Here is a 24,248-nt window from a genome sequence, read left to right as displayed (position 1 = left end):
ACCTATAAACGCAACACTTGATATATATGCAGATTATTTACTGGAAAATTACATTTTCGATAGCGCTCTATTTCCACCACACATATGGTCTAATCAGAATCCGTCTATTGCGAGGACCACAAATGCCTGTGAATCCTTTCATTCGAGATTTAATTGTTCTTTTTATTCAACACATCCTTCTATTTTTATTTTTATTGAAAAGTTAAAAGAATTTCAAGTAGACACTTATGTCAAAATAAATAGTTTACATATACCAGCAAAAATCAAAGATACTACTGTTAAGGCTAAATTGGCATTTTTCTAGAAAATGATGGATAAACTACGATCCCAACAAATACGTAGGTTAGATTTTATAAAAGCTGTATCTTATCATTCCTATAATAGCAAATAAATCATTGTATACAAGTATAGTAACGGTAAAATGTACAAAAATTAGGTACTAGTTGTATTATATTTAGATATTATTACAGTTATAAAGAAATAAAATGCACATTACTTTTATTAAAATAAATAAATTAATTAATTATGGTATTTTATTTATGTCGCAGCTATATCTATTTGGTGTCGAATATACCTGTAAGATAAAAACGGGAATTGGGGCTGGTGTCGAAAATTGCCATTAAATTTTAGTCGCTACCTGCTTAGTGTCGAAATTTCCTACGCCCGATAAATGTGAGTTTTAAATTTGTATTCTTAGAATTTTCTACAATCATTAGAAGTGTTTTTTTCTTTTAGGTGAAAGCCTAAAAACATCGCGCAAGAACTAGAGGAGTGACTAAAATAAAAAAAACTGGTGACGTAAAAGGAGGTAATTCTAGAAGTAGATGATGACAAAACATCAAGAAAGACATTAAAAAACAAAATTGCAAATATTAGATGAAGCGGTACGGGTTTGGTTTAACCAAGACAGGAGAAAGGGGCCGAATTCTTTAAGAACGGAGGAGAATCTTTACATAGACAATTACACAAACCAATAATACTTATATGGAACGAAGGCAAATACGAATAAAATGATATGAAAATGTTATAATCCCTATCTATAAGAAGCAAGACAAAACCAAGTGCTGTAATTAAAGGTCCACATCCCTACCTAATAAGGTGTACAAAATCTTATTGAACATTATATTAAGTAATCTAACTCCTTCTGTAGAAAACTTCATAAGGAAATAACAAGACGGATTCAGAAAAAATAGATCTACCATAGATCAGATTTTTACTCTAAGTCAGCTGTTTCAAAAATTTTAATCTTTTGCCAACAATCAAAAAAACTTCCAGCTCTTCAAAATATGTGTAAGTGGTTAAAGACCCAGAGTACGGAGAGACGGCAAACTCTTAGAATCATTTAATAATGACCTGAGACAACGAGATGCGCTGTCACCTCTCCTCTTTAATATTGTCCTGGAAAAAGTAGTAAGAACAGTAGTAAGAACATAATTACTGACAGTAAATGCATTAAAATTACTACTATTACGTGGATGACATTGACAATATTAGAAACACCGTCACCAACGTTAAGGAAATTTAAAAAAATTAGAGAGGTACTAAACCGGTTTAAGGGTCAATGAAGAAAAAACCAAATACACACATCAAAATTATCTGAGGAACACCAAGATTTTTTTTTGTATATAAATAAAATTGTCAGGGCCGCCTATTCAGGAGAAAGTAATCGCTTTTCATGCAAAAATAAGGGAGCAGAGTTCTTCGGTTGATATGTTATGATACTGCCTTAGAAGGATGACTACAACGGTGGAAAAATCGCCATGGATTTCAACAGTTTTCTATTTCGGGTAAAAAACTTTTATCTGATGTTGGTGTGCAAACGCGTTTATCGATAAGTTTAAACAATTTATCTTGGAAAATAATTTGCTTCTTGAGCAAGTTTATAATACAGACGAAACTGGTCCGAATTATAAAATACTCCCTAATAAAACAATGGCAACAAGAAAATAACTTATTTCGGGATATAAATCGTCGAAAAAACGTCTAACGATGTTTTTGTGTAGCAATGCAAGTGGTGATCACAAACTTCCCTTGTGTGTAATCGGGAAATAAAACAACCAAGAGAATCTAAAAACCTTAATATAAACGCCTGTCCCGTTTACTACAGAAGCCAGAAATAGGCGTGGATGGGATCTTTTTAAAGAGTGGTTCCAAAATATATTCGTTTCGACTATTTGTCAAAAAAGCAGTTTTGCTTCTTAACTAAGCACCGTCGCATCTAGGTAAAAGTCATATGGAGAAATAAAATCGCTGTTCTCCGAACGTGACTCCACTAATTCAAGCTATGGATCAAGGAGTAATTGAATGCTTTAAAACATATATCGGAGGAAATTAGTTGGAACCATTTTGGAACAGGAGGATAGCGATCTGATCCAGACAATAAAAAAAGTTACAATCAAAGATGTAATTTATACAGAAGCTTCAACATGGAAATAATATCTGCCACTTTCAAATCAGAAGAACATGAGAAGAAATTTTTCTGCAAAGGAAGCCTTCTAAATTGCTTTAAGATACGTCAAAGTTTACGAAGATTGCAAAACAATTTGCTTAAATGATGGCGAGATAAAGCAGGAAAATCACGAGAAACCGGGTTACGGCAAAAAAAAAATAACCCAGTTTTTAAAAGTTATCTTCTTTTTTTATGTACGATATGTAGGTATTTTTTTAAATGTTAATTACATTTTTAATTTAATAAAGACATTTTTTGGTTATCTCCAGTTAGTCCTTCCCTTTGACCGTTCCGCCTCACCTCCTGATCTCATTTAGGTCTGATTAGCGAGGTTCTAGTGAAAATGTGTTTTTATTGCTAAACCGTCTAGATTTTTATTGTACGGTCTGTTATTTTAATATATATTCTAATATACTTACGTCTACTTTTATTCTTCTCATAGCTGAGATCGTGTCGTAGTTGTTTTTGTTCATAAAGGGGTCGATCTATTTTTATAGCAGGTACGTCCATTGTTATGGACAGTGTTATTTAGATCTGTAACAAAAAACCAATATATAGATACCAAATAATTTTATGCAAATCAAAAATGATATAACTTTCATGGAAATAAACTGGGTAAAAAACTGTTAACGATTAGGTAAAAAGTAGGGATTTTTTTTTAATCGCAGCTAATTTGTTTTAAATTTTTGTAATGAAACGTAATGAGTCTCATTTTAAAGATAAAAACTTGAAGTTTTATTATACAAATTTTAAAAAAGATTAAACTTAAACAGCATTGTCTGTGGGTGTTAAAAATTAGGTTGAACTTGAGATTAGTCTGTTCGTGTCATACAACTCGTAATTTTCACCCTTCTATCACTAACCACTATGTTTTAATAGCTATATTTGTAATTTTTTCATTTTACTTCTGGTCGATAACTGATCAATTATCACTAAATCAGTTATTTCTGCCAGGCATCTACCAGTGTCACTTCTCACCCGGTAAACAGCACGGAGTAAGGATGAAAACGAAGCTGGTCTCCTGTCTCTCTCACACAATAAGCCTTCTGTCACTGCTAAATCTCTACACAATTTGATCGAGCGCACAAGGAAAATGTATTTGAAAGCATAAGAATTTAAGAAAGAAGTCCAAAAATTAAAAAAAAAACCGACTAAAACATAGCAAGACAAATAAAAAATAGTTGAAATTACAGAGATATTTAACTTTTAAGCGTATCATATAAAATAATTACAATAAATAAACAAATTAATTATCTTAGAAAATAGATAGCGATTTTAGTGAATCAGTGTAATTTTAGACGAGGACTTAAAGTAATGGATCGAAATTTCCAATTGCCAGCAAAAATTTTAACATAATGTGAAATATTTGATAGCCCTATTAAAGAACATTAAACAAGCTTTTGATAGATTAAGTAGAAAATTAATGTATAAATTACTACAAAAAATAAGTAATAATTATTAAGAATGACAAAAGTGACTACAAAAAAAGTGAACAGAGTCAAGACAGTAGTAAAGAAACTGACAAGCTTAAAGCAAATGAGTGAGTGCAATAAGGAAATTTACTATCATCGCTGTTATTCAATTCTTGTTAAGTCATTATCCAGACACTTTCTATATAATATACAGTGATGAGTGTCTTACCACCCGGCTTTTTAACGTGAGAGATAGAAAACACAGTTACCTTGTGAAATAAAAAGAAATGAAACTCGTAGAGGTTAGAAATAATCGGAAAACCCTATAATTTATATTACATTACATTACCACTATCGATAGTCTCACACCTTTAGACGTTAGATTCGAGCTAAATCACCTCGGTCATAATTATTATGAGTAACGTCGAATGTGTGACGTATTTCCATTTTTTAATTTCGCATAAAGTAAAAACTGATTGACCACAATAAAGCAAAAATGTGAATAAAATAATTTAATTAATATTGATTATTTAATCTAAAGTTTTAAATTATTAACCAAGAATAATTTCTACTATGATTTGGGGAGTTTCATACACTCTTGTCACGGAATAATTATAAATCCTTCGTGGATTAGTGGTAAGAATTTAACATTGCGATACAGACATCGCAGACGATTGGAGTTCAAAACCCACATGTGGTTTTCTTTTTTTTTTTTTTTAATAATTTGAAATTATGCAAAGATCTTTTGCTTTGAATCACTAAACAAAACTAAACAAAAACTAAAGTTAAAACAAAAAATCTTATTGACAAAACAGTATCGTCGTTCTTTCGAAAATAAAGTAAAAACTTTTAAAGGATGTTTAAATAAGTAAAAATTCTACAAAAATAAAAAAACATCCGTGGCCACTAATCAATCGATTAGGAAAAGTCGCACTGAGATATTCACTGACGATGCGAGAATTATGTGCAGGACAACAATCGTGTTGAAACCATATGGAATCGAAAGGTATTGGTAAATTACAAAGGGCTGGGACAATTTCATTTTGCAGAAGTTCCAAGTATTTCCGCCCAGTCAACATACCGTCTATAAAAAATGGACCAATGACATGATTCCCTATTATGCATCCCCAAACATTAACTTCTCGAAAACGCTGGGTACGAGCGACATAAATCTGATGAGGATTTCCTCGAGATCAATACCTAGCATTGATTGAATTGTGACGGCCATGCAATGAAAACGTACATTCATCGGTGAACAAAACGTTCTCTAAAAAATTTTCATCTTGATGTGACATTTCCATTGCAGTTTGACAAAATTCTAAACGTCTATATTGATCCCCAGGGAATTGTTCGTTGGATTTATAAAGTTTATAGGGACGGTATCGATGTCTTTACAAAATTTCACCTACTCTAAATCTTGGAATTCCACATTGTTCTCCGAGACGAGGTGTTGATTGGGTAGGATTTTGCTCAATACTTGCACAAATCAAAGTGTCCCTTAGTTCCAAATCTGGATTTACCTCCCTTCGTCTGCGAACTTCTCTTGGATTGAACACGGATCCATAAGTAAAAAAATTACGTATAATAGACTGAATTGTTGATCGTGCTGGAGCCGGCCTATTTGGAAACATATTTACAAATTGTTGTCTAATCATGTTGTCTGATAATCTATTCACATGCCAGACAACAATTTGCACTTATTCCTCGACCGTTAAAATCGTTTTCACGAATTGTTGTTTCAATAAAAAGTTTCTGTTTACCGGAAAAAACACTTCTCGATATGTTATTATTTGATAACTTAAAGGCTTGATGATTTGGTTAGCTATAAAGTAGGTAGCTGTTCGCGCGCATCCATTCCAATGTCGTCAATTGTTTTGAAAATCATTACCTGTACAGAGGAATTGATATTAACACTGAGAATTTAGTGATGGATTGGACATTAAACAGTCTTCAATGTATTATTTTCCATTCACAACTGAAGACTGTAAAACTGGAATTGAATTTGAAATATTTTGTATTTCTATTTAAAACATTTAAATAAGAATAAATTGTAAATAATGAGTTATTCGAAAACTTTTTACCTAATATGTATCATATTTTCTATTATTTTTGATTAAGTAAAACAAAAATTTTACCCTTGGTGTGAATTGAACCCCAGTCTTCTTATCAATAGACAACGTCTCTAACTATTACGCCAACTCCACATACAACAATTATTTTCGGACTGAACATACCTATTTATATTTAGTCAAATATTTCAGTTGAGTTATTTTTATTATTAAATAAACTTAAAGATTTATAATTTAAAATCGCTACTAATTAATGTTTTTTACTATAATATATCTTAATATATTTAATCTAACATCTAATTTATTCTAACATCAGAAATTATTAAAATAAAATATTTTCGAGGTCATCCGTATAATTATGACTGAAGTCAAATAGACACCTCTAATAACTATTATCTCGTACTATCTCACAACTTAATCTATCTTCTATCCTTTCCGCTATTTTGCCGGGTGGTAAGACACTCATCACTGTATATAATATAATACGTGTATGTGAATCGTATGTGATCCTATTTTTTGCTTTAATCGTTTAGAAATATTTTTAGAATTGATAATTTCAATATGCGGATAATCCAAAAAGTGTGCTAAATTTTTTGTTAAACAATTTGTGAAAAAATAATCAAAATTCAATTTTCCCCTTTTTGTTGGTATCTCTCGACAGATATATGTATTTTATAAAAATTTTATGCAAACAAAAAAGTTTTGAAAGATAAAAAAAATAATTATTATTTTTGAAAAATTGACAAAAACCTTTAAAAAAAGGTCAAAAATAAATGTTTTTTAATAAGGTTTTCAGGTTCAAAAGTCACTAGAACCTCCAAGTAGTTTTCGTAAAATAATTTTGCAATCTAATTTTTTTAAAATAAGTTACCAATAAGTATGTTTTTAAATTAAATTTCCAAATTATGCAAAACCACCAAAAAAAGTTTTAAATGCTTATCAAAAATTTTAATAATTTTTACATATAAAAGGTCAATAAAATTAGAATAATTGAAATCTGTTGAATAAGAGATCCTAGTGATTTTTTTTAAACAGCAATTCTATTTTTAAGCTCATCAACAAATAGAATAGAACTTTTTTTTCAATGTTCAATTAACATTTAGTTTCTAAACAAGATACCATTACAGGATACCATTAAAACGTAGTTTATCAAATTCATATTTTTACATACATTTAAAATTAGGAGACTACATTGATAATAGTTTGCCAGTCAAAAAGTAAGACCAAATATTTTTAATTCAATTAATATTAAGTAGTTTTTGACAAATATTTTATTTCCTTTACTTATTTTTTTTAAATAAAATACGCGGCTCATGACAGGTATACATGTTTTTTAAATCAAATTAAAGCTATTTTTTAATATGATGATATAATATTACCTGAAAAATAAATGGTCAAAAATTAGGGTTTCCAGCTGATAAAAACGCGAGGTATTAAAGATAAAGTAAAGTAGAGTTGGGCGGTTTTATTTTAAAGGTTTTTTTTTAATCTTTTAAATCTTTAAAAAAGTTTTCCATGAAAAAATTACCGTTTTCGGGTTATTTAACATTATATTTATGTTTGGATGTTTGTTTTCCATGAATAAAAGTCTACTTTAGAACAGTCATAACTATTTTAATATCAAGTTTACGGTAATAATAAAACGAATCTGTTTTGTTTTATAAGCTTCATGTTATATTTAAACAGTTTTTCCTATAAAATCTAAATTGTTGGTTATTTGCCATGAATCGTTTAAAAACATGCTTTTGACGTGTAATTTGTAAACTTTTAGTCACAAATACCTTCAAAAATGTTGACATTTTGATAAAAAATTACTTTTCTATTGGTCCTTTGCGACACGCAGGCATGTTTCAACCAATGGGCGATGAGGTGCCAAACACGTATATGGATTATGGAATGTTACTTTGACGCGAAATTCATATATGGAATGGTATATATTAGCGAGACATTATTTCTTTCTTTTACTACATTTCATACATTTGTATGAAGGTTCCGCCTTCGCGGCATTTTTAAAGACTTGTACGTGCTGTTTAGATCTTTGTTTATTTACATAATGGATTTGCCAAAATGTTTCAAATACAGTGTTAAAGTACAGAGTAGACATTAGAAATAAAGAAGACATATATAACTGGCTAAATGAATATAAAAGTATTTATTTTTTAAGCTAAAGAGCTACAAATAGGAAAAAAAAATCGAAGTAGAAGAAATATATTACTGAATATTGTTAAAGAAAGGAAGATTGGTGGCTCGTTTATAGGGACGCATCAACACATGGCCACCAAACCAACAATTTCAGTGAATTAACAGTGAAGCTTTTTAAAGACATAGTTCTACATAGAAACAAAGCTTATAATACTATATCTTTAATAGACTTAAGCTGTATGGCCCTAGAAGAATATTATAGAAGACGGCTTTGAAATTTTGCAAATAGTAGAGATTGAGCTCCAAGATTACTTTTTAAAAGGCAATTAGAAAAAATTAAATAGTTACAACATAAAGAATTAAATAGATTATATAAAAATTTATACAAAGTTCCCAGTGAGCATTGGGAATGATTGTTCCCAATTGGAAGATTGGGTGCTTTTTGCCAGCATCAAGCTGCGATTGCACACTTTTTTATTACATCTTTTTGCAACGTTCCTTCTACTACTCTAGTTAAATTAGCTTTTGGGGAAAAAGTTTAACCTTAAATTTCGTTTACAGATTTTATTAATACGCTACAAGATAAAAATGTTACATTTGGAACTGATTCACCAACTTGAAAATTATTTCACGAAAGATTATTCCATATTAATTTAAACATGGCAGGAAGTTCCTCGGTAAGACGATTTGGACACAAGACCACTATAAAAATGCAACCTACTTTAATCAGCTGAAGAAAGTTGGGAGTTACTAGAGGGTCAAAAATATTGGAATACCATTTGGAAGACCACCTAAAGATAAACCTTCTAAAAAAAATCTAAAAAGACGTCATAATCTTTCGTCCAATATCACAGCAAATCAAACAAATGCAACTAAACATGACAAAGGGCGTTAAATTACGCATAAATATTACATTTTAAACATTAATTTTTTTTTAATTATTTAAATATATTTTGTTTTATTTCCCATTGCATTCTTTTAGTTTTATTTAATCATACATTAACAAATATTTTAGAATTGGCCTCCTTTTAACTGAAACCTGTTTTATTCAACAAAAAATTGCAAATAACGCAGGGCAAATAACGCATAAAAGGACGCATTTTTTGAAAAATTACCAGGATGGAAAAAGTATTTATTTTAATGATATACGCCTAAAAAAATTTTACTCGAAACGATTCGGAAAACTGTTTTTTTTTGGTATTAGTTATTTGTTAATAACAATTTCCAGCACACTTGAAAAAATTAAAAAAAAAAACATTTGAACTTGGAAAAATATATAAAATTGAATTAAAAATTGAACTGATATCTAGAAGCTATTTAAAATTAAAAGCTGTGTCAAAAAGACTAGACAAAAAAAGCAAAAATAAAAGTAAATAGTTAAATTTTTCAATAATGTAGAGGAAAATTAATTAAAATTTAACATATTTGACACATTTCACCTTATTGCCACAAAAACATCTTTGTTACACACGATACTTATAAAGTAAACGAACAATATTCTTTGTAAAATTATAAAACCCTAAACTGAATTATTTGCACTCACTTTTTAACGCTGTTCTTGTTTTATCCTTTGCGTAATTAAATTTTATCAAACACAATTTATGGAAAACAACCTGTACCCACTGTTTCGAGTCAATAATAAAACTGATTGTTTACTAAACCTGTTTTTCTTAAATAAAGAGATTGTCTGGGCATTTTAAGTCATTAACATATAATCATTGATCTCTTTACGAAAATAAAAATTAGTCCATGGAACGTGACGTATTTGGGTAATTAATATATTTCTTTAATTCCAGTAAATCCGTTAATAACACAAGTAAGTTAATATTAATTTTGCATTTGAAATTTCGTTACCAATTACAAGATGATTTTAAATATAGATATTAAATTCCTTATAGTAAATGTAATTATTGTATTTCCTTTTTTTTTTATTTTATTAACTGCATCAACTACTAAGGGTTATTAGCGGGAGAACAAAATACAATAGTTACAATATATGTAATTACAAAGTAAATTATAATTTTAGTTGATACGAAAATTAAAGTTATAAATTAAATATAATATTAAGACCTATGAAACATAAATTTTTTTAACGATATTGATGTCGTTTAGATAGTTACTTAAATTTTTAAAATTGCAATTAGATCCTACAACATGTGATGTGTTGTCAGGTATTGGGTATTTGTCTCTTTCTTTGGTGTATTAAGGACAATCTACCATAATAACTGAATAACTCAAAAAATTTATTTTTGTGTTTAGATCACCAAAAAAAATGCATTATTCTTGTTCTTGATGTGCCTGTTCGTTACGAATGTTGGAAATCATCATGGCAATCTTTATCTTATCTGCAGCAGCGCGGAAAAACTGCACAGATGTTGTATTGAACCAGATTCTGAGGTTATTTTACCAAGATGTTCTTCTTCTTCCTAGACCCCGTTTTCCAATATTTTTTCTTGCAGGATGGCTTGAAGGAGAACATATCTGAATTCATTTCGCATAATATGTCCGAATAACTGTAACTTTCGAGATTTGATGGTGGTCAGTACCTCTCGGTTCTTATTCATTTTTCTGAGGACCTCCTCATTTGTGACTCGGTCAGTCCACGGGATCTTAAGCATTCTCCGATATAGCCACATCTCAAATACTTCCAGTTTTCTGCACATATCTTTGTTTAAGGTCCACGATTCAACACCATAAAAAAAGACAGAGAAGACGTAAGAATTGTTTTGTAATGACAAGACCTTCATGACAAGTCATGGGTAGTTTTTAAAAAGTGATACGATAATATATGCCTATTAAGGGTGTTATTTGGAATCAAATTTACATTAAAGTTGTATTATTGTTAAAAATGGTATTGACTTGCATGTATATTTGTATTAAGCAACTTAATTAAGGTGCAATGGATAATAAAATTTTGTTGTCGACGAAATAATTGTACTAAGCAGTTGTTAGATATCTGTATTAAAGAGTATCTCGGGAAAATCGTTACTTCTCTGATCTAATAACCACTAGTAGTTAATGAGACTAAAATCATAAATAAAAAACCTTAACTAACTTATTAATTGGGCGAAATTAAAAAAAAAACCTATGGTAGCCTGGTAGCTATCCTACTACAATAAGGCATAATTTTATATCTATTATAAGTAGAAATAGAGAATAAAATATTGTAAAATTTCTATTTATTAATTTTTAAAATATAATACTAGCACGTTAAACCCCATGTGCACCACACACAGACCATGTATATGTATACCAATTTATCCCCAGTATGTTTAAGAGGCTGTGGCCACGTAAGGGACGCAGTTTCTGTGTTGTTATATGATAAATTAGAAAGATCTGGTCTATAGAAAACGGAGAATTGTCTTGGTCCGATAAAACCTGCCTCTAATTTTTGTAGGTTAGGATTTTTCTTGACATTTGTCATTTGACACATTTGACAACAAATGGTTATCAGAAGATGAACTTCGTCGAATACTAGAAGAATCTGATTTCAGTGATTATAATATGTCAGAATATGACTCTAATGCTGATCCTGCTTATCAAGAGAATGGCAGTGATAAACTTTATTCGAGTAGTGATGAAAAACCTGGATCCAGTAATTCTATTGATAAAGTGTTAATAGGTAACGGATTTCGCTCACAGTACAGAGTGGTGTCTTGATTATTTTTTTATTTTATAGAAAGGGGTGACGATGTTAGTAGACCAAGAAAGAAACAAAAGTTGTATAATGAAGCCGGTACTTCTAATTTAGTCGATGATTTAGGAATTGGTAAGATGTAAAATGATGGAGATAACTACACCGATGAAATCTCCATATAACGAGGAGTCTGACAAGGTTGCATTTTGTCGTCAACGTACTCAGTCAACAACCATATGGAATAAAAATCAACGGGGAACTACTTAATGTGATTAGATATGCAGACGATACAGTAATTCCTTCAGATCATATGGAAGGTCTCCAAATTCTGCTTGATCGTATTCACGAGGTAGGAGAGGAAATGGGCATAAAAATAAACTCAAACAAAACCAAATTTTTAGTGTTTAGTCGTGACCCACATCCCGATGCAAAGCGTCAATTAAACGAAGTCCAAGTTGAGAAAGTCCACAAAATGACATATTTCGGAACTGTAATAACGGACCAACTAAATCCAGACATAGAAATTGAACGTAGAATAGCAATAACTAAAACTACTTTTATGAAAATTAAGTCATTTCTTTGCAATAATCATCTCAGTTTAGAACTAAGACAAAGAATGGTTAATTGTTGTGTTTGGTCCGTACTTTTGTATAGTGCAGAAGTGTGGACGCTAAAAGTATCGATCATGAACAAAATTGAAGCATTGTTGATGTCGGTTCATAGACTAATGCTGAAGATACCTTGGACAGCAATGACAACTAATGAAGAAGTACTAAGGAGTGTCAACAAAGATAGAGAACTGCTAAAGACCTTTAAACATCGAAAAATGTCTTATCTGGGACATATAGTAAGGGGAAGTCGATAATAAATATTACAACTGATCCTTAAAGGTAAAACAGAGGGCTGTAGAGGTGTAGGATGAAAACAAGTTTCTTGGTTAAAAAACATTCGTGAATGGACACAGATAACAAATGCAGGACAATTATTCCATATTGCAGAAGATCGAAAAGCCTTCGCAATGGTGATCGCCAACGTCAGATAATTCTGATATGGCACGCGAAGAAAAAGAAGAAGATGTCTTATTTGCAATTTTTTATTTTGTATTGATTTGTTGATTATTTAGAACCCAGAGAAACTGAAGGACTCGTCAAAATAGACGACGTTAATTTAAGAGCAGAAAAAATAATGTGAAAATAAATAGATGGGTTGAAAGAACTATACGAATTTGAATTTACTAATAGTCCAGGTTTCAACATTGACAAAGAGCTACGTGGTCGTAAACCGATTGATTTTTACTTTGTTGATAATAATATTCAAGATTTGTTGGTACAAAATAGAAACAAATAGATATGCTCAACAGAAAGTAGTTGAGGGGATTGTAAATAAAACCATCAAAAATGTTTCGCTTTTGTGCAAATGGCAAGACACATATAGAGATGAATTACTTCGAGAGTTTAGAGACTATTGGAGCAACAATCCACTTTATAAAAATGCGATTTCTCAAAGTTGCGGTTTTAGCAGGAACCGATTCGAGGTACTTTTACATTATTTTCACATTTCCGATAATGAAAATTTTCCTCTAAATAACAAACTATACAAAATCTTACCTCTTATAACAATCTTAAATAGTAAATTTCAGAAAATTTGTACACTGAACAATACTCTTCGTATTGATGAGAAAATGGTGCCTTTTCGTAAAAGGTTAAGTTTTCTTCAATATATACCAGGAAAAAGGCATAAATATGGGATCAAGCTATTTAAACTTTGTGTATCTGAAGGTTAAATATATGCGGTGAAACTTTACGTGGGAAAAGAAGAAGTCCTCAGAGAAATCCTTAGCTTATAGGGTAGCTACAGAACTCATGCAACCTCTTTTAAGTACCGGAAGAACATGATTCACGAATAACTTCTATACAAGCGTTGAACTAGCACACGAGTTAAACAAGTAAAGCACACACTTAGTTGGTACATTACGCGCCAACAGGAAAGGCAATCCAAAAAATGTAAATGTCAAGCTCAAACAAGGAGAAATTAAATCTTTACAGAGCAACACAAAAGTTATTGTCAGCAAGTGAAAAAATAGGAGAGACGTTCTTTCTAACCACTAAGGATCCTCCTTCAATGATAGAAGTAGAGACTAAAGGTGGACATTGGACATGTTACTAAGCCATCGACTGTTGTCGAGTACAATGCAGCAAAAGCCTTTATTGATGTTTCGAACCAAAAAGCGGCATACAGTTCTCCCATTCTCCCATTCGTAGAAGTATCAAGTGGTATCGCAAAGTCGTTATCGAACTTTTGACTAATACGGCAGTTGCCAATGCGCATGTGCTTTACAAATATCTTACGAGTAGAGGTAATGGATTTTGATAAGAGCTATGAGTCATGCCGATGCAGTACACAAGTTTACCTGTTCTTTACAATGTCATAGCTCTTGTCAAAATCCATTAGCTATAACACAATACCTATTACTTCTTTCCGAGAACAAATAGTTTTATCATTGCTACACACTGGGGGTGCTCCCGAACCACAACTAGAACAATCCGTCCGACACTGCATTATAAAAAAAGCGAATAGAGAATGCACACTTCGTTATTAATCTTTTTCAGAATGGAGCGATGGAAGGCAATCCGCAATGAAAAATTTTAAAGAAGTGCATGTTGTCCAGGCTTATCATAATATGTATATTTGTTCAATATATTGTTCATGAATTACAAACTGTGTGGGACAACCTATTATAGTGCACATGGTCTGCACTAAAACCAAGAACAAAAAATTTTATCCATAGACCGTGTGCATCAAAAGTGACCACAACGTTTTTCCTTGTTTTAATAAATTGTCAGAACGTCAAATTGTCGTGCACACACAAAAACTGATGTAATTTTGATGCTGGAAGTACAAAAAAATCCTTTGGCCTGAGACAAAAGGAACGCGTTCATGCTTTGGGGGGATTAACGTGTTAGTATCATGAAATATCTTAATTATATGTCAAATGATAATTATTATTGCTTTTAAGTTTACCTTAACAGCAATATTTACCTATAAATAAAAATTTTATATTGATTTTCACACGTTTCTTATATCTGTACATAGGAAATACCCGATTATGTGTTTTAAGAAAATATTGTCACAAATATTGATAAAATAATGAGCAATTAATAATAAATATTTAGTTAAGTATTATATAGTGGGAAGTTGACTATCGGTCAATTTGTTTGTACTCAAAATGAAATTAGGATTTGTATGCATTTATTGTTTTTTAATACTTTCAATAAATTTTATTATTACTGATACAACTAATAAATATGATTTTAACTTAATATGTTGTTACATATATTAATTAAATCAACGACGTACAATATGTGGAGCACATGGCTATAAAATTAGTTCACTTTTGATTATTCATTCTTCTTCTTAATTAGTACAGAGAAATAAGCAAAAAAAAGACCCTGTTTGGGACCGTGACAAATCCAGATATATAACGATTTTTTTAGTTATTATAGTCCTATATAAGGCAAACCTATATGTTGTAAAAGTTGTAAAATTAATTTGTTGCTTCAAAAACTGCAAAATAAGGCAAAAACTTTATTTGTTTCTAATTATTGTAAACATATGTTATTCCGCTGATATTAAGTATTGTGGTCCTTAATAAACTCTTAAACTTTCAGATTGATCCATTAATTAGTTTTAAAGTTATTTATTTTTCCACAAGGAAACTAATTTCCTGTAGCTGGCTGTATACCATGTATCACAAAAATTTTTATGTTAAAATCCTTTATAAAAGGTATATAAATTTATATACCTTTTATAAAGGATTTTAACATAAATTTTTTTTATTTATTTTTGTATATCCCAGATCTTTTTTTAAGTATATTAGTCAGACAATAAGAAAGATACGGTCATTCTAGGCATACCAATGAAAGTATATATAAGAGTTATACTTCAATATAGGTATATAAAAAATATAATTTTTTACAATGTAAAACTCTTTCGCAAAATTACGGTTATTTTTGATCTATAAACAATTAGAATAACCTCTAAACTATTGCTTTTATTGACATTTTTACACGAATTTAAAAAAACAAGTAGTTGTTCTACGATAATTTTTAGCAAAGTTTTTTTTAATCACATCTAATTTGTTTATAAAAAGTAACAAACGCAATTATTACCGGCATTAACGCAATTCTATGAAAGAAAAGGGTTCGTAGTTTTTGTAAAAAAGGTTGTACAAACATTGCACTTTAACAGGATCGTCTGTGAATCGTCAAAATATGGTTCAAATTAAGGCTAGTAGTGGTGAGTGGAGGGGGAACCCACAAATCTACGCGTTCATAAAATGAAAATGCATCTTCAAACTATTACAATTTTTTATATCTCCGGATCTACTCAACGGCTTTTGATCTTTTTTTTTTTAATTTGTATGTAGTCTTTGCGTACAATATGTAATTTGTTTATAAATTAATAAACTAATAAAGAGCCTAATTTGTTTAAACAATTTATAAAAAAATGTATGAAAATGATGTAATTATTATATTGTTCCAACTTTATCGAATATTTTAAATGCCTGAAATTAAATACTGATAATTTATATGATTATTTAAAAATTATATATGATTATGAATACTTATAAAATATCCATCATGTAATTTGTAAAATTTTTTATACATAAAGATTTTATCTCTGTCTTTTTATACATAGATTGTGTAGTATAGGAGGCAAGCTTGTCCAAAGTGGAAACGAAATGGGCATAATTTATATATATATATATATATATATATATATATATATATATATATATATATATATACACTCGCGATCATAAAATAAGGGTCACCTTGAAAATCGCCGTTATTTCATTTTTAATGAGCTTTATCGTAAATAATAATAACACAAATACAAACTAAAGCATGTTTCTGAGAATTGTTGTCGGCTTAGCAGTTTCCTTTGTAACAAAGAATTCCAATAATGCCGATTTCGCGGAAAACTATACACTTCCCAAAATGAACGGTACCTGTAACTGCCGCTTGTTTTAAATGTCTCATTTGTGCTTCGACTTTCTGTTTAAACGCAACAAACAAACGTTTATTATTGCCACCATTAGTGTTTAATATTGTTTATTTTTTGCCAAAAATGAATTGACTATTGTTGAAACGGCACGCATTGTTGCGTTTGTGGAAGGCGGTTACACTCAACAGCAAGTCGCAAGAACTGTTGGCGTAAGCCTTTCTACGGTTCAACGAGTGCTTCAACGCTTTCAGAAGACGAGTTTGCTAACCAGACGACCTGGCTCTGGACGAAGAAGAACAACCACGGCACGAGATGACCGTTTCCTTGTGTTTCAGACTTTACGAAACCGGACCTCAACTGCGGTTATGCATTGAAATTTCCTACAGAAAGTACGAAATTGTAATGTTAGCGTTGCAACAGTCATGAGAAGACTTCATTCTTCTGGACTATCTTCTCTGGTAATGGCTATAGGACCGCAATTTGGCCGGGCGCATCGAGTTACACGACTAGCTTTTGCTCGACAATACGCGCATTGGAGAATTAATGATTGGAGCAAAGTGTTATTCTCATATGAATCCTGTTTCTACCTAACTGGATCCAATGGACGTGTAAGAGTTTGAAGGAGAACCGGTGAACGATTTTTACAAGCTTGTATTGCTCCAAGAATGCCATTTGGTGGAGGCTCGGTCATGGCTGGGGGAGGTGTATCTTCCGACTTCCGCACAGAATTACCCTTCATCGAAAATGGGTCCTTAACTGCACAAAGGTACATTACGGAGATTCTGGAAGAACATGTTATGCCCACCATGGCAGGGCTTGGAGAAGACGCCGTTTTTATGCAGGACAACGCGAGACCGCACGTTGCCAGAATCAGTATGCAATACTTGGACGAGGTTATAATTACGAGGTTATCCTGGCCAGCTAGGTCTCCGTACCTGAATCCCATCAAACATCTCTGGGACGATTGGAAAAAACGTATTCAAACCCATACACTTCCTCCTAACAACGCACAGGAGCTTAAGGATCTGTTAGTGAGAGAGTGGAATAACATACCACAATATGTAATCCGGAGAAAAATTGAGAATATGCCCCGTCGTCTGCAAGAGGTTATTAGAGCAAGGGGAGGCAATACACGATATTAGTCATTGAAATTCTACTGATGTTTTACCATGTTCTGTATTTTTCATTTTTTCTTTCGTATGTCTGTTTCAACAATTTGGTTTGTTTTCTGCTTTTTCAATAAAAACAATAAAAAAAACCGTTTTTTTTTTCTTTCAAAACAAACATTGATGACAAATAAAAAATACATTAGCTTAAAAAAAAGATTATTACTGCACCAGATGCGAAAATATTCAAGAAACTTGAAATTTTCAAGGTGGCCCGGATTTTATGATCGCGAGTGTATATGTATATATATATATATATATATATATATACATATATATATATATATATATATATATATATAGATATATATATATATATATATATATATATATATATATATATATATATATATATATATATATATATATGTTTCCATTGTGAATTCAATATGATTATGGAGTGAATTAATATACGATAAGAATTGGTCAAGTTGCCTGTTAGTTTCTGTAAACATACTAGTACATCGTATATGTATCTTCACCAATAAAAAAACTTTTTGAATATGATATATTTTACAATATTTGTTTCTAGATGGTCCATAAAAATTTCTGATAGCAATGAGCTTAGAGGATTATCAATTATAAGTCCTGCACTGTTGTTTGTATATATTTGAATATTAAATTCAAAGCTTACACACATTTCGAGAAGATGCAACATTTTTGTAATTTTTGTTAAAAAGATTTGTAATATTATGGTCTAAAAGGTCTTTTACAAGAACAATAGTTTATGTAGGAGGAATACTGGAAAAAATATGTTATTAACTAGTTCTATTGTTTTTTTACGGTAAATTTAGGTAAAAATTTAGTGTGTTCTAAAATAATATCTAACTGTTTTTTTGATAGTTAATATGACGGACCTGTATAAAAAAAACTACAGGTCTTATTTGGTGATCAGGTTTATCTAGTTTAATAAAAGAGTATAATTTGGGAAGCTGTGGGTTCATGATGTTGAGGTATTTCTGTTCTATTGAATTTAATATTGATTTTTAGTTTTATAACGTTAGTTTAATGGGTTTTTATTAATTACTTTTTTTATATATTTTAAATCAAAAACTACATAAAGCCTTGAAATTAGTATTTCCACCACCAGAGAAAAAACCTAGTACGTCTGCTCGATTATATATACAGGCAAGATATCAACAAAAATATCTAAACTCATAAAAAAAGGAAGGAATAACACCTGCTTTTAGAACAAACAAGAGAACAACAACAATAAGAGCCAAAAGAACAAGTAATCGCACAGCGGTGTATACAAATTAAAATGTGGCGACTACCCAAAAACTTACATCGGTCAAACTGGTAGAACTTTTATCAAACGTATAACAGAACATAAAAGGGCTTTTAATGATAGAAAAACAAACTCTACGTACGCACTTCACCTTCTAGACTATAATCATTCTTTTAATGAGGAATTTCAAATTCTTCACATTCAAAATAGAGGCCTTAAGTTATCTTTATTAGAATCTATGGAAATCAACAAATTAAAAAGTAAAGACATAATACTGAATGACCAACTTGAGAAAAACAGTTCTCCCCTCCTCAACTTATTCAGTTAAAGACTATAAAGTGTAAGCACATAACAAAAATAGATCACTCGAGAAAGGAATTCTGGTCGAAACAGCTGTGGTGCTTACAATTTAAAATAAATTTTGTGAAAGCGTTGCTAACAAAAGTTTTTAGTGTTTTATTTTTAGATAAAATGAATTTCCATCAAGTAACGTTCGATTCCATCACTTAATTACTTTTTTGCTATATTGGTTAAATTTTGACGTCGCGGTCGACTGGAATTGGTTGGAAATTACCATAAAACCAAGCATACGTGCTAATAGTCGTAAAATACGAATATATTAATTTGAACTTAGAAACAAAAAATATTGACATGCAGTTTATAAACAAAATAAAACTGCGTCAATTAAAACAAAGATTTAAATGTTTACTCTTTCAAATTTTATAGTCGTTTATAAAGTCAGATTTCCAAATCGAAAGATTAGTACATATTTATAAAGTAGTTTTTCTACCATAAGAATGTTTGGTGTAAATATAGTACTCCTGTTCTGAAATCAATTAAAAAATAAAATGAAATTTTTAGTATTTGCTAATTACCGAACAAATGCACAGTGTACCACGATAGACTATGGTTCCTATAACCTCCGATGTCTATCCACAGGCATAGATTTGGATAACAATTTTGGAATTAACCTCTATCTACTCTTAACTTTAAAATCTATTTTAAAAAATTTATTATAAGCAAAAAATGTTCTTTAGTTTTTTTGGGTGGTATGAGTGGCAGTGAAAAAAGTTCAATGATTGTAATAGCTGAAAAATGTAGCCAAGTTGCCAGAAGACGGAGAGTTTAGAAAACTAATTAAAACTGAAGCTGACATAAAAAGAAAAAGCGACGTTTATAAAGAAAATCAATGAAATAGATAAAAGGTGATATGAAATTTTTAAAAGTCAAAAAACATTTTGTAGTTTATCACAAATTAGGAAAAATTATTGATGCCTTTACCGCTAGATTTAACCTCTACTAGATCCTAATGATTAATATATATATATATATATATATATATATATATATATATATATATATATATATATATATATATATATATATATATATTATTTTAAAAGTATTGTAATATTTAATGAAAACACTTACCAATGTAAATTTTTTCTTTGATTGTTGTTTTAGTAAAATAACAAAGTATACCTACATTATTTAACTTAAAAGCTGTGAGTACTACCTATCTACAGGTAGACATACATATTAATGAAAGGGGCCTTAACCGTAGAACGAGGAAGTGTAGTGTTAAATCTTAAGATCTTTTATACCAAATTAAGTAGACTCAGTGACAGCGGTAAAGGTAAGATATTTTAAATTTAGATAATAAAATAGAATTATTTTAAGAAGGGATTGAACCATAATTAATTGCAATACACATTACTTTTTCTTATTTTGTTTTAAAGTTTACTAATCCGGACACCATTTCTTCAAAGTATTCCGACATAAAAATTGTGAAAATCTTTAACTTATTGCTAAAGTGTGCTTTTTTCCCAGCTTTTTACCAGACCAATAAGTCTACTATCATGTCTAAGTAAAATAGCCGAAAGAGTAATCTTAAAAAGACTTCAAACAGAGTCTGAAGCAATTGGAATGATTCCAGAAGCACAGTTCGGCTTTAGATCCAGGCACTCTTGTGAACTACAAGTACTCAGGCTAACGGAATTTATTACCAAAGGTTACAATGAGAAAATGTACACCGCTACAGCTTTTCTAGATGTTAGTAAGGCATTTGACAGAGTATGGCACGAAGGCCTTCTCTACAAAATGAGTCAAAATGGATACAGTGAGGCGATGGCATGCCTTCTTGCGTCATACCTGACAAACCGGAGATTCAGAGTTCGAAAAGGGCCTGTCCTGTCCGAAATCGGAACTCTGGAGGCAGATGTGCCTCTGGGAGCAGTGTTATCTCCATATCTGTATACCATATACACAGCAGACACACCCAGCGACTACAAAACATTGCTCAGTCTGTACGCAGACGATACAGCGCTAGCAACAAGTAATAGAAACATAAACTTTGCAACCAGAGATTTACAACGCTCTCTGAATCGACTATATGCATGGTGTATAAAGTGGAAAATAGCACTTAACCCGGAAAAAACGCAGGCCGTCATGTTTAGAAAACGAAGACAAATACCCAACATGGAACTAAATCTAGCAAATGAAAACATAGAATGGAGCAATCAAGCTAAATATCTAGGAGTGACCCTTGATCACAAGCTCACATTCACTGAACATGTAAACCAAGCGGTACATAAAGCGAAACTAACAAAGATACAACTTGCCTCGCTAATAGGCAGGAAAAGCAAATTAAACTTCTGGACGAAAATAAGGGTAGCAAATAGCATAATCCTTCCAACGCTAACATACGCATCAGCAGCATGGGGACACACATGTAAATCAAATAGGAAGAAACTGCAAGTAGCACAAAACCAGCTAATCAGAGAAGCACTAAATGTACCGAAATACGTACCTCTACGATACCTATACAGAGATACAAAGCAGAAAAGAATCCTTCATACAATGAATGAGAAAGCATACGACATCTTCAATGAGATAAGTAACCACCCCAACAGAAAGCTGCGAGAGCTAACAGATTATGATGCAAACATTAGGATGACACATAGGCCTAAACAACAAATAGCTGGATATGTCCCAGTAGCATAAACATTAACGTAAAGACTGAGATAGGCACAGAATAGTCAAAGGCAACGCGGGTTAGAAGTAGGAAAAAAAGGGTAAGAACTGGGGTCTGGCATTTTAGAGTTCCAGACACCAGGAATTGCTCACCAAAAAAAAATATTTAGTTGTAAGTCTTAGTATTAGAATAATAATCCGATAAAATACCTTCTAACTTCGAGAGTGAATTATAGTGACAATGAATAGATTAACACCAATTCATATTTTCAAAATAAGACAAGTGACAATGACCCCTGTCACACGCATACATAAACACGCGAAAACAGTACAAAGAAAGCCTTATGCTCTCTTTGTACAGCCAACTTTTTGGCTTAGGCCCTTAAGGCAGGTCTATTTGGGAGACCAGTACGCGACTTTCTGAGCATCGAGGCCATGTGCGGCAAGCATAGGCTCGATGGCCAGACCAGTCGGATGCTCAGCTGGCGAGGAGAATAAATTAATTTATGCCAAATCGGCAGCTGAGTGACCGAACACACACTTTCCCTGTGCGGAGGGGCACCAACTTAGGTTGGTGCCTCTCCGTGCAGGGCACACACTTTTCTAGGTACATCAGGTCCAAAGTAATGCTCATACCAAGTAAATTCAGTAAAGTAACTAGGGAGAAAAGCTTCTAGCTACCCCTTGATATCAGGTGGCTTAACCACAACCATGTAGATACGGAGGGTGTTGTTCATTACCCAAATCGCCCGACGTAAAGTTCATAAGCCTTCACTACGTATGTCAGACGTAGTGAAGGGGTGGAGGAAAAACCTGGGGGTCAGATAGGTACCGATCCATAATGATTAGCTCTTCTGGGACGAGACCGGTTTGATCTTCGGACATGTGGATACCACTGATTAGCAGTGGTATACACATGTCACTAGGGGTTGGGTTGAACGCTTCGCGCGCGTGTGTGTGTGTGTGTGTGTGTGTGTGTGTGTGACCAAATTAAGTAGACTCAGTGACAGCGGTAAAGGTAAGATATTTTAAATTTAGATAATAAAATAGAATTATTGTAAGAAGGGATTGAACCATTATTAATTGCAATACACATTACTTTTTTTATTTTGTTTTAAAGTTTACTAATCCGGACACCATTTTTTTAAATTATTCTGACATAAAAATTGTGAAAATCTTTAACTTATTGCTAAAGTGTGCTTTTTTCCCAGCTTTTTATTAAGCCCACTTACAACCGTATAACATAAAAACATATCGAAGTTATTATATATGTTTAACAGCTAATACGTCAGCCCTTTTTTAAACTGTTTTCTTTTAATAACAAATTTAATAAATTTTTGAAGATTTTTTAATAAACCTTATAAATACAGCCCCAAAGAATTGATTGGCATTTATAAAATACCTCTATAGTGACTGTTACTTGCACTTGGACGGGCAAGCACACTTGTTAAAATAATCGCTCTAAGAGATAAAAAAATTGAATTGCTTATAAACTATTTGGTTGATCTGTTTAAAATTTTTCACAATTTTAGGTAGTTATGTTACAAGTGGTTCTACAAAAAACAAGGTTATTAATATTTATAAAAACTACACAAAAATAAATATTTTCTATAATTATTTCGGTCAATTGTTTATGTATTTTATTTTGGAAAATCCCAAAATAAAGAACTTATTACGATCTACAACTTTTATTAAAAACATTTTTCTTTATACTGTATAATTAACTTTTTATAGGCAAAAAACTGTTTTTCACTTTTTAAGATCGTTTAAAAAAGAAAACAAAAGAAAATCAGCTGCACGTCTTCACTAATTTTTCATGATCTACCCTTTTTATACATGTAAAGCTTTTGGAAACTTTAAATATCTGTATAAGAGAAAGTTCTCAAGAAAAAACAAGCATATCACATATGGCTTCAATCCAAAGATCCTCAAGACAGAGAAATATACGCTAAATGGAATAGAGAAGTTAAAAAAGACGTGGATAAGGCGAAAAATATAAACTGGGAGGCTAAGTGTGATGAACTGGACAGATTTATGGGTGGAACAAAAGTGGCACAAGCTTGGAAAACATTAAAGCAGTTTAGGAAAAATGAGAAAAATTAAGACAGCATTTCTCTCATAAAGTTAAATGAATGGGAAGAATATTATACGAAACTGCTGAAAGA

General features: G+C 31.3%; 1 protein-coding gene across 4 annotated transcripts in view; it reads right to left on the bottom strand.

Moving 5' to 3' along the window:
* Positions 1-24,248, bottom strand: part of LOC140435034 (prestin-like) — a 75,478-nt gene that overhangs the window by 48,043 nt on the left and 3,187 nt on the right. For 2 of the 4 annotated variants that reach the window (XM_072523713.1, XM_072523710.1), the window contains exon 2: positions 2,869-2,983. In XM_072523713.1, coding sequence (XP_072379814.1) covers positions 2,869-2,959 — 91 coding nt within the window. In that variant the 5' untranslated portion in view covers positions 2,960-2,983. Of the gene's footprint in view, positions 1-2,868; positions 2,984-9,615; positions 9,766-20,541; positions 20,626-24,248 lie in introns of those variants that run through there. The other 2 variants (XM_072523712.1, XM_072523711.1) reach the window with 2 other exon arrangements.

Source organism: Diabrotica undecimpunctata, chromosome 2, assembly GCF_040954645.1.
Source record: "Diabrotica undecimpunctata isolate CICGRU chromosome 2, icDiaUnde3, whole genome shotgun sequence".
Taxonomy (NCBI): Eukaryota; Metazoa; Arthropoda; class Insecta; order Coleoptera; family Chrysomelidae; genus Diabrotica; species Diabrotica undecimpunctata.
The sequence above is the reverse complement of the archived record's forward strand: the minus strand, read 5'-3'. Positions and strand labels throughout refer to the sequence as shown.